This window comes from Adiantum capillus-veneris, chromosome 30 (assembly GCF_014529385.1).
Source record: "Adiantum capillus-veneris isolate H3 chromosome 30, ASM1452938v2, whole genome shotgun sequence".
In the NCBI taxonomy this organism is placed as follows: domain Eukaryota; kingdom Viridiplantae; phylum Streptophyta; class Polypodiopsida; order Polypodiales; family Pteridaceae; genus Adiantum; species Adiantum capillus-veneris.
Window position 1 is genome coordinate 51,082,961 of NC_140960.1, and position 12,060 is coordinate 51,095,020.

The following is a 12,060-nucleotide window of genomic DNA, read 5'->3' on the forward strand; positions in this document are numbered from 1 at the left end:
ACTCCCATATGTCATCATCCAAAATAGAAAACGGGGACTGTCCTCTAGGTGGTGCATATACTGACGTACTCTGAGAGAAGTGCAATGTAGAGGTATCTGGCATCATTCTCATTCTCAGCCGAAGGCCTTGAGTAGGTTTCCATTTGGATCTTATAGCTACCCTCGTCTTATTTCTGCGAAGAGGAGCATCTCATTATTTATTCAAGCGAGCTTTAGGAGGGAGCTTTGGGAGTGCTCGTAATTTTATGGGACGAGCTTATAGGCCGAGTTTTGGGAGTGATTTTTTGGCCTCAAAACCGTAGCTCGCTCGAAACTTGCACTCACCTACTGGCTTGGGACATGCATATGCATTTCTGTGCACATTCTCCAAAAAAATGGAAGAACAGATATTGGGAAGTCTTACTACACTGAAATGCATCTAGTGTCAACCTAACTCTCTCTCCTTGCCCTCTTTCTTTGCTTGAAAATTTTGTAGTTCCTAAAATTTTATCTTGCCCTGTAAGAATTACTTATCACCCTCAATCTGAATGTGTTGTGAGAGGATTATGCGCACTTATTTTCGTATGACCCCTGAAGTCCAACAAAGAATCTAAACATGTATTGTGAGTGGAATGTGAGCACTTGTTTGCTTATGAGCCCTAAAGTCCGACAAAGCCTATGTTTTCATGGATGTGCATGCAGTTCTAGAAGCTAAAAAAGACATTGACTTACGTGATGATTCATGACATGCTAGTGATGAGTTATGAAATAATGCATGATTGCTGAGCTCAGATACCTCTAATGTCATTGTCAGAGCTTGTGTCTCTTGCAAATCCAGATTGCAGCTTCCATCTTGATCGCTATTTGAAAGCCTTGTCGGAGATGAGCTTGGTTCGGGAACTGAACCGTTGTTCTCATGAGCCTCCGTGCAAGTTTCTTGGCCTTCCTCTGTATGTGGATTGTGAACATCCTCCCCCGCATGTAGGCCTTTGTCAGCATCCTCATCAGTCTGTGGACCTTGAGCATCCTTATGAATACCCTCTACATGTTGTTCTGGACCATCTCTTTGAAATTCTTCTACGTATTGTACTTGAGCATCCTCAATAGGTTCTCCATCCTTAGAAACTTCAAGAGTAACCTACAATTATTTGACCACTCCAACGTCTGACTGAGAGATAAAGATCTCATCTAAGATTAACATCAATTGCATGCGTATGTAAGTAATATGACGTGGCGACTCACATATTGCCAGCTGAAAACTTTGAGGCTAAACTGAGATTAATAATGATGGCAAAGGACCCATTCCCTAGTGATTTCAACCCTTGGAGCAATTTTAAATATAAAAGAACATTTTTGTCATAGCTTACCAGATACTGTGACCCTTTCTTCTCAACAGACCTCTAAAGGCCACTTTAAGCACATTCTTTGATAATGGTTTAAAAACATTGCATTTAACATAATGTCAAGCAACACAACTATGTTGCATTGTGTATATGTAAATTAAGGTTTTAACAAGCATAAGGCTGACCAGCACCTCAGAAAATATTATCTAAAGCAGTATGAAGGATCTATTCACAACGGTTACCCCTATTTGACAGTACCTTGCCTGGTTCTAATTGAATTTGCAAAAATTTGGCAGAACTTCCAAATATGATAATGTTCTAATTTTAGTCAGAGTGGGAATAGTATCCGATAGGCTGACCGGCACCTCAGAAAATATTATCTCATGCAGTATGAAGGATCTCTTCACAACGGTTACCCCTACTCGACAGAATATTGCCTGGTTCTAATTGAATTTGCAAAAATTTGACAGAACATCCAAAGATGGAAATATTTCTAACCTGAGTCAGAGTGGGGATAGTATCTGATAGGAAGCTGTCCTCATTCAAATGCACCCTTTTGGCATTATCAGAAGATGCTTTCTCATTTTGGCTGACGATTTCATCACCGCTTGGAGCAAAACGTGAAACATCTCTCAAAGAAGAACCTGGTTTTAAAATAAGGTGTAAATGTAGGGTATCCTTCATCATCGCCAAGAGACACAGATAGTTTCTCAAATGATTCACCTAAAACGAATGGCTTGCGAACTTGTTTCAAGTTACTCTGCCAAAGCATAACCTGCACGGAGAGACTGATTTGCACCAATGACAGATGCTCAAGAAGGGAGAGCATGAATTGCTAGTAGAAAGACCAACAGAAATTTCAATCCGCAGACCTGCTCATCTTGGCTTCCAGATGCAAAATGGTCTCCTGCAGGTGAGAACTCTGCACAAGTGGTTGCTCCTTCATGGCCCTTGATTGTTTTGAAAATCTTGCCTTCTCTAAGATCCCAAATCTGCCTATACCAAAAGACGCTGATAAACTTAATAATTGACAGAGGAATACCTTTCACAAGATACCACATAAGTAAATCTAATCATCGAAGTGTTACCACTCAAAGATAAGAACATAGAGCAAAATGATGACAAGCATGAACACCTTTTTGCTAGGCGCCCCATGTTTATGCTTTTTGACCCTTCATATTCCCATTTATTCGACATGGATTATTGCGATGTGAGTTGGGCAATTTTGTTACTTCCCTAGAGGGGGAAGAGAGTGGGCCGGGACCGGGGGGGGGGGGGGGGGGGGGGAGGGGGGGGGGGGGGGGGGGCATGCACCCCATTTTGGCATTGTAGTTTGTAGAGCCTTGTACTCTCTTGTCATAGTAGAGTTGTGCCCTGCAAGGCTTGTCCTTTCCTGATAGATGGACCCCCCGCCCCCACCCTCCACCCTCGCGCTTTCACCCCCCAGCCGCCCCTCGCGCGGCGGCCCCCCACCCCCCCCCCCCCCCCCCCCCCCCCCCCCCCCCCCCCCCCCCCCCCCCCCCCCCAAGGTACAATGGCCAGCAAATCAGAAATCAGAATTTCGCAGCAAAAAATCAGTCTTTTCGGCAAAACTCTCAGAAAATTTACAGAGGATTTTACAGGAAATCGCAGAATTCAGAAAGTGCAGAAATAACTGATTTTCAATAATTGCAGAATTGGCAGAAAATTGCATAAAGCGGAATTTTTTGGTCGTTTTGATCGTATTGTGCAGAAATTGTAAGAAATGCACGCCATGTATGCTTAGTGTGGAACATGTATGCATAATGTGGAAGCGCTTGTGCGTGTAGGTCAATTTTCTCTCTTCTCTCGTTTTTTGACACCGATCAAACATGAGGAAGCAAAATGATAAGGCCAACCCCTTAGAAGATACAGTTTCAAAGTGCAAAGAAGATATGGTCAAAACCATTAACAATATCAACCGCCAACTATTAGGGACAATAAGAATGCTCGAGGATCGCGTTTCGGCCCAAGAAAGCAAGATCACGACAATGGGAGATCCGATGACAGCCCAAGATGGAGAGATTGCATCACTCAAGAAGGAGCTCGCCGAGGCACGCTCACGAAACACGCTTGAAGAAGGAGAATTGCAACCTTTAGTAATAAAAGAGCTCGGCACGATCAAAGAACAAGTGTGAGCCATCAAAGAGGGGGAAGAGCAACGCAAAGAAATGACGACCTCTTGGGTCGATGTTATCACAAAGACTCAACAGAAGGCAGATGAGGCCGAGAAATGGATTGAGGTTGCCAAGAAGGGGAAAAGCAAGGAAACAACAACGTCCACACCCACCATAATTAACCTGACACTAGAAGAGGAGCAAAGAAGGCATGTGCGCTCTCTACATGTGAGAATTTGCGGCCTTAAAGACAAAGATAATGTGGACGAGGAGGTAAAAGAACTCATGGCTTTGATTGGGGTTCATGAGCCGATGCACTCAAGAGCATGGAGAGTGGGCAATAAGATGGAGAACATACTGAGTATGGACGGCACTTGATAGACATGGGGACTGCACATGGATTAGCCATCTTGAATGGCCTACAGAGATTTCTCGTTGCGGGAGGCTTCACATGCTTTCCACACAGACATGGAGCCAGCACAGTAGATTATGTCATGGCACAGCCGAGCCTCATCTCTATATCCAGGATCTCATAGTTGGGCCCAGACTTGTGGGGGTGGCAGTGGATCATGCTATTATGTCGCTGACCATCTCTTTCCAGTTCAGTGTAGCACACATTCCACGAGATGCAGCCCCTACTCGCTACACCTTCACACAAGAGACAGATTCTGTATACATAGACGGGATTTTCAAACGCCTATCCACTAAGGAGCCAAGACGACCTCTAGAGGAGCTTACTACCATACTGACACAGACATTACATGATGCAGCAACAGAGGCATACCCACACACACAGCCTGAACAGAGACATCGTTCTGGGAGCATGCCTCTACACAGCTGGTATGATGAGGTATGCCGTCAAACTAGAGCTAGACTTCAGAGGGAAGTGCTCTTGGGGGACATCACACACACACAGTCACAGATTGACTTCCGACGCCTAGTGCGGCAGAAGAAGAGTGCATTTTTGGCTCAACTAGAGCAGGATCTATACCAGCTATTCTTGAGTGAGAACTCGCGTGAGGCATGGAGGCTCTTTCATGAGCAGTCTCCCCCCCCCCCCCCCCCCCCCCCCCCCCGACATTACCTCTACAGAGACCTCGGGTCAGTACGCATCATCTTTGTACACAGTTTCTGGACAGCAGCCCCTTCCCGACCCCCTCGATCCATGCCCACACACATGTATTTTTTTCACCGTTGAGATGGTGAAGAAGGCCATTGACAAAATGAGGACTGGAAGAGCAGCATTTTCTTTGAGGAGAGCAGCAGAGACTAGATTGACAAGAGCCCATTCGGCATTGGGGAGAATGGACAGGATGTGTTCACAGGTTCAGTTTCAGGAGCCTCGGACGAAGCTCTGGCTCTTTGACACTTTGGTGGCTTCTGTATTGCTCTATGGAGCTGAGATATGGGGGCCTTCATTGGATCATCACGGGAGAACAGATCGTACTGATGGATGGGGGGACATGGAGAAGCCTCTGGTCTCCATGATCTCGTGGCTCATTAGAGCCAAGGCTTCAATACCACGTGCCATTATCCGAATAGAGCTAGCTGCCCCCCCACTAGTAGTTGAGGCGCTCACCAGATCTGTTTCCTTCCTACACTGCTTGTGGGAACTTCCCAAAGACAGATACGCCCACCTTGCACTTGAGTCCTCTCGACAGTTAGCCAGGCAGGGAGACACAGCATGTTGGTATGGGGAGATGACGTCATGGTTCGAGGCACATGGATTCAGCATAGACAGATTGCCCCCCTTCCAGTACTTATTGGATGCACCCTCTCTGACTCTTACACAGTCCGAGACCATCAGGCTCATCCGCCAGGATTGATTCAGCTAGACACCAGGAGGACATGGGTACAGTCAGCACAGGAGCTGGGCACAAAGATGGCTTTCTACAGAGAGCATCTTCTCCAGCTTACGACAGACGGTTTTGTGACGAGGCCTAGATACATGGACATCCACTTGTCTCATGGGATACTGTAGCAGGCTACAGTGTCACTTTCACAGGACACAGTTAGTACAGTTGGTCTAGGCTGGTTCACACTGGACAGACCCTCTGGACCCTCTAGCCTAGGGAGTGACACGCGGCAGGGTACCGACGATGGTCTAGTGGACCTCGTGGGCAGGTCACCACATGGCTGACATTTATGAGCCGTTGGTGGCTCTTCATGGTGGTACATATGAGTAGTAGCGGTTGGTGATCGTTATCCTCTTCTTCACCTTTGGTCCAGCATCGTCGTTGAGAGCAGTGAGTCTATACACAGAGCACCTCTTCACCATCCCTGCACATCTGAGCCTCGACACCCCCATTGTACCTGTGAGTCCTGGGCTGGAGCTGAGTGTGCTACCACGCCAAAGTTGTATCAGTCTTTGAGATAGTTGAGTCGTATATTCTGGTCTTATGTTCTGGTCTTATGTTCTGGTCTGCTGTTGTGTCTTTGTGAGCTCTGTTGTGTCTATTGTTTCCTTTCTGTTCAGTCTGTTTGAGTGAGATTGTCACGCACATTGCACTGAGTACCACCCACTGTAGAGAGCACGACACATTATCCGCGCTACTGGTGCTCTCATTTTGGCGACCACGATGGGATCTCAACTGAAATCTCACTCTTTGAGATGCAAATCTTGAAGCTAGTTGGATCTATCCAGCTTCGCCTACCTTGCCTAGCTTCGCCGACCTTGCCTTGCACTGTTCTCCTCTCGCCTGGTCCAACTGGTCTAGTCCTCTCTCGCCCTAGTCATCTCTCGCCTTGGTCCAACCTGCCCTCGTCTCTGGTCTAGACCTCCTCGACCCTGGTCTAGTCCTCCTCGTCCTTGGTCCAGCCTGGTCTAGTCATTTGCCTGGTCTAGTAGAGTCTAGACCAGTCTTCAGCCAATTCAAGGTTTTCTTGCCCAAAGCTTGGTTGGTTTGGTGGTCGCTGCATGACCCATACAAGGCGGTCAGTCGAGCGTCAAAGCGCACTCCTGAGTCCTCTGAAGTACTACAACAGAAGACGATCCTTGGAACCTTTTAGAAGTCCATCAACCTCATCACCCATACCTCCACATACGGCATCACCCATTCCTCCCTCCGGTTCCACATCTTCCGGATCACCTTCTCCAGTGAAGCTCTCTCCTATTTTGCTACAGCAGGCTACTGAGCAACAGGCTTAGCAAGGGGCCATGGAGCCATTGGCTAGCGTTTTGGCTAAGGTAAACATCAAGTTCCCAACATTCAAAGGTCTCTCTTCAAAAGATGCTGACGACCATGCAAGGAGGTTTGTATCTCTTTGTAGGGGTCGTGGTCTTAACAGGGAAGATGCTTATTTGGTACTCTTTCCATCCACCTTGGATGGCTTAGCAGACAAATGGTACAGCCAGTTTGCAGAGAACCATTTTGCAACTTGGGCAACCTTAAGACAGCAGTTCTGTGCAGCTTTCAGGCCAGGTGACTCCCAGGAGAAGGTGTTGGATGAGTTCGCCAACATGGTGCTCCAGCCAGAGGAGACTTTTGCAGAACTTATGACGAAAACCAAGTCTCTGGTTGCCAAGCTTTCCCAGCAACCAGGTGAATTTATGGTTTAAGAAGTGGGTAGAGAAGGCGCTTCCCAAAAGTTCTCAGCAAAAACTACGAGAGAGTCTCCGACCCGACGCCACTCTCGAAGAGTTCATCACAGCTGCTACGAGGATAGAGGGGGCTAGGAAGCTGTTCACCAACCCCCCTCACATAGAGACCCCCTCTGTGTTTTTGGAAAGTCCTTCTGATCCTTTAACTTCTTTACGCAGGGAACTGAAGGCCCTAAAGTTACAGCGAGCTCTTCAAGAGGAGAGGTCCTTCTCTCTTAGACAAGAGAAGCCTCCACATCACGAGGCATTGGAACAGATTAAGCGCGAGCTAGAAGAGCTCAAGTGTCAGCAAGAGACTAAGGCTACGGTTTGGTGTAGCTCATGCCGCTCTCCAGGGCACCCTCCACAGGAATGCCCCCTTCGGGTTTACTGCCACTTCTGTGAAAAATCTGGACATGAGGATAAGGATTGTTACTACCTTAAGGGATTGCGACAAATACAGCAAAGTCTTGGTCCTTCTCTTCAGCAAGGGCCAGCACCTGCATCCAACATGGTTTCTACCTGTGGCCATCCATACCATATGCCACCTTTGCTGACAGCCCCTCCTATGCAAGGTATGCAGAGCACTTTTCCCTCTCAGAGCTTTTATAATATCCATGCTCCCTCATCTCCTCAAAGCTTCTATGCCTCCACCTCCAACTCAATGCACCAGGAGCAAGGACCACCTCGCACTTCGACTCGCCCTTTGAATCGGCCCATTTTGTGCTACAAATGCGGGGAATATGGGCATTACCAAAGCAAATGCCCCTTGCCAGAAGGGTCCCCTCCCTGCCGTCATTGCCCCGAAATGAAGGATCACTACAGTAAGGATTGCCATAAAATTCGTGCATCCACGGCTTCAAACCCAAGTCAAAGCCTTAACGAGTTTGCCTTTCCCACGCTCAATTTGATAGCAATTAGCATTGTTTCTCAGCCGCCCCCTTCTACCCACGTGGTTACCCCTCAAAATAAGCCGCCGCAGTTGACAGAGGAGCCATCAGGCGTCCTCACCCGGGCCCAGAGAGCCGCTCTCGGTCTTAGCATTCCATCAAGTTCAACTCCCCCACACATTCTCACACCAGTGAATACCCTGCCTGCAGCTGTTAACAAGCAATCCCCCAGTGCCATGAAAGAATCCAAATCTTTGCTCTCCGATATTGATGAAGCTTTCTTGGAAGCAGTTTCCGATCTGCAGAAGATCAAGATACCAAAGGAACAACAGGTAGAAAAAGAGAAGCTTACAGCAGAGACAGTCTTGAAGAACACTTTCCAACAAGTGTCCCTTTATGACATGTTGCGGCTAGATGCAAATTTTAGAAGTGACACTGTCACAAACGGGAGCGCATAACAATATAAAATACATTCGGATAAATAGGATTTATCACTTATTACTGAAGCCAGAGGATATAGAGAGAAATAAATAGAGAGAGAGATAGAGAGTGAGAAGATCAACACAGTACTTGGGACCAGAAGATGGGCTGGTCCCTCCCCGTAATAGTATCTTTATTACCGAGGAGAAGTCTATACAAGCACTTGAACCGAACGTATTACCACGTTCGTTCTAGAATAAGACTTGATCGTTCCCGGAAGCCTCAGCTTCCGATTCCTAGGGCAAAACCCTATTCCAAGGAACTTCCGTTCCTTATTCCAATTCCTCGAGAATCAAGGTTCTCGCCTCTGGATCTCACCTTCCAGACTCACGGCATGGCATCCCTGCAACTCTTTTCCAACTCTCTTTCCAGAGTCCTCTTCCCGCAGAACAACTCTGCTTTCCCGAACACGAAGTCCTTACTTGGGAATCCCAACTTCCGGATCACAACTTGAGAGACTACCTTTCTCCGATCCGTGGATCTACTTCCCAAACTCGGGTACGAAACCCTTGGGCTGATCTGGCTCTAGTTCCTCAGAGCGCTTTTCTCCTGCAGAGACTCATACCTTCCTCTGCTCCTACTCCCTCACTAAGAGGAAGTACACCTGCAAACAAATACTCGAATTCATAACATGAAAATCGTTACCTTCAAAGTCTCGACGCTCGAAACGCAACTCCGTTCTCGAAAAGCAATTCCCTGGAAGAGATCTCTCCATAGAAAATCCTCTCTTCCAATCCTACACACAAAAGAGGTGTGTTCTCAGGTTCCTTCTCATAAATCAGCCCCGTCTACAACGTTTATGGGCTGAAAACAGAGAAAAACAGCAGCTTGTCGCGATGGAAACACGCTTCGTAGGCACTTCTTCGCGAGGGAACTCGCGCACTGGGTCTTGGCGACATTGGGTACACTTGGGGCAGCCATGGGCATCACCTGCAACGTCTTCTTTACGGCTGAAATTTGCAGCAGCATCTCCTCCTTGCAAAGATTGGTCCTCCCCTCTGAGTGAGGGCATGTGATGCTTTTATAGCTCCTAGCCACGGGCACAAATAGCTGCTCGCGTAGAGATCGCGGCCGGGGTTTTTTTTTTTTTTTTTTCAAAAAAAAAATCCATTTTTTTTTATGTTCGTCCACAAAAAGAGAGAGAAAACGCTGGCTGATCTGTTGCCTTATTTATCAGATGGCTGCCCACTTATTAAGTGGACGGCCGGCGTATTTTAAAAATAATCTGAACCTGCCCAAACTCAATAAAACCTATAAGTTAAAAACAATGCTTTCACAGCACTTCCCAGGCGTCCCTGGATGCAATCACATGCACAGTTGCAATGCAAACATAGACTTCCTCGCGGGAAAGCAGATGCTTTCCCGAAAAGCAATCCCGCTTTCTCAAAAAGCATCTGTTTTTCCTCAAAGTTTTCTCTTAACCCATCTTCATTCAAGTGCTTGCTTTTTTCCTTGTGCACAATTCTAACACAGTTCGGAATTTCCTCCCAACTATGGATATTCCCTTTCCAATGCACCCGTCACCCACCTTGTGACGCATCAGGAATACCCATCACAATAGTCCTTTCCTACCGAACTTACGGTACAATCTCCTTCACGATGCTCTATGTCACCCATCCTATGACGCATCAGAGATGTCCGTTCCCGGATGGTCGGATACTTCTTCCCGATGCTCCCTATCACCCATCCGATATGACGCATCAGAAGTACCCGTTCCTGGTGGCCTTAAAGATATTCCCTTTCACAGTGCTCCCGTCATTACTCTGAATGACGCACTAGGAATATTCTGTACTCGGATGTCTCCAATGAGAAAAAACCCTATCACTTAAAATTCCAATGATTCATTTAGAATTATTTTTCCTTGGTGTTATTCAGTCACTTTATCCTGGAGCAGGTCCTAGTGGCGAGCACCTCCCAGTGCGACCATCAGAGTCCTATATGATATCTAATCCCGCTGCTCCACTCACTGATTATAGAAGCCCTCGCCTGACAGTGTCCGTTTTAGGTCGGCAATTCTTAGGAGTCATAGTGGATGGTGGATCTGGCATCAACCTGATGCCCGAGTACACTATGTTAGCTCTAGGTCTACAGCCTACTCGCCCTGCTCCCTTCACAGTTACATTGGCCGATCAACGAACAGTATACCCAATGGGCATCGTGGACAATGTGCCTCTGTAAGTACAAAACTTTACTTTTAACTTGGATTTTGTGGTGGTTCGTCTTCCCCAGGTTGAGGGCGGATTTCCCTTGCTTATTGGAAGACCATGGCTGCGACACACTAAAGCACTCCACGATTGGGGAAACGATGCAATGTGGATACATACTTCTTGCTCCCCGATGCAACCGATTCTCTTAGGAGGAGGTATGGATCCAGTGGTGCAGCAAGTTTCTTTGTCAATGGAAACCAACCCTGAACATGAACAGCCTACTCCACCTGACGGGTCGGATGAGGATCTGTTGGAATGGTTGGATGCTACCAAGTCTATGCCTTGTTATGGAGTCTCTATTCACTGTTTGCCTGAAGGTACACCCTTTTCAAATGTTTCCATAGTTACGGAACTTAATGAGCCACCTGAGCCTTTGAAGAAGCAAAGAAGCAGGAAGAAATCTCCTCTACAGGATTTCAGTCCCCCTCAAACATCAACCCCTTTGGTGTCTCTTTCTTCTTCGACCAAAAGAAAGCTCTCCTCTGTGTCTAGCAAACTCCTTTCTCAGAGCCCGTCCTGCAAGATGAATTCCAAGATCTTGATAGCTGTCTTGCTCATGATAGCGGTCTGCTCCTTACTTGTACCTATCTACCCTTACCCCCTCGACCTTACCCACAATCAGAATGCCCACATCCTTCGGGTTCACAGTTGCTGCAAAGAGATCATCGAGAGCGCCGAACATTGTTGTTCCCATCATCTACATGAGAGTCACCAAAACAATAGAGAGCAGGCACTAATGTTCTCCCCTGCTGCTGTAGGCTCCTGGCGAGGTAGGCCCTCCATTGGTGCTGGCTCCTACAGAATCCTCCCTCAGTGCCGGTTCCTACATTCTGTTGTTCAGCAAATGAAATTGTCGCTTTCCACAAGGACAAGCATGATGATCGCTTGTCTATCCCCCTCGCCACCTACCCACTCGCCCTCGCCCCCTCACCTACCCACTCGCCCTAGTCCCTCCCCCTCGCCCCTAGTCCCTCCACCTCACCCCCTACCCCTCGCCCTACCCTCCCCCTCGCCCTCGCCCTACTCTCCCCCTCGCCCCCCGCACTACCCCTAGCCCTAGTCCTACTCCCTCGCCTCCTACCCCCTTTTCCCCCTCGCCTCGCCCTAGTCCCTCCCCCTCGCCCTCGTCCTTGCCCTAGTTCCTTTCCCCTCTCCCCCTCGCCCCTACCCTCCCTTGCCCAACCCCTCACCTTCCCCTCGCCCTACCCAGCCTCTCCCTTCCCCTCGTCCCTACCCACCCCCTCGCCCTACCCACCCCCTCCCTTCCCCTCCCCCCTACCCACCCCCTCTCGCCCCTACCCACCCTCTCCCTTCCCCTCGCCCCTACCCTCCCCTACTCGCCCCTACCCACCCCCTCACACACTCGCCCCTACCCTCCCCCTACTCACCCCTACCCACCCCCTCTCTGCCCTCGCCCCTATCTAGCCCCCCAACCACCCCTTTCCC

General features: G+C 48.3%; 1 protein-coding gene across 2 annotated transcripts in view; it reads right to left on the bottom strand.

Annotated features, from left to right (window-relative positions):
* LOC147417938 (uncharacterized) overlaps nucleotides 1-12,060 on the bottom strand; it is a 123,576-nt gene that overhangs the window by 26,149 nt on the left and 85,367 nt on the right. For both annotated transcript variants that reach the window (XM_086506857.1, XM_086506856.1), the window contains exons 8-11: nucleotides 2,195-2,314; nucleotides 2,046-2,097; nucleotides 1,821-1,966; nucleotides 776-1,117 (exon numbers count right to left, since the gene is read on the bottom strand). In XM_086506857.1, the coding sequence (XP_086362983.1) occupies nucleotides 776-1,117; nucleotides 1,821-1,966; nucleotides 2,046-2,097; nucleotides 2,195-2,314 (660 nt within the window). The remainder of the gene's footprint in view (nucleotides 1-775; nucleotides 1,118-1,820; nucleotides 1,967-2,045; nucleotides 2,098-2,194; nucleotides 2,315-12,060) is intronic.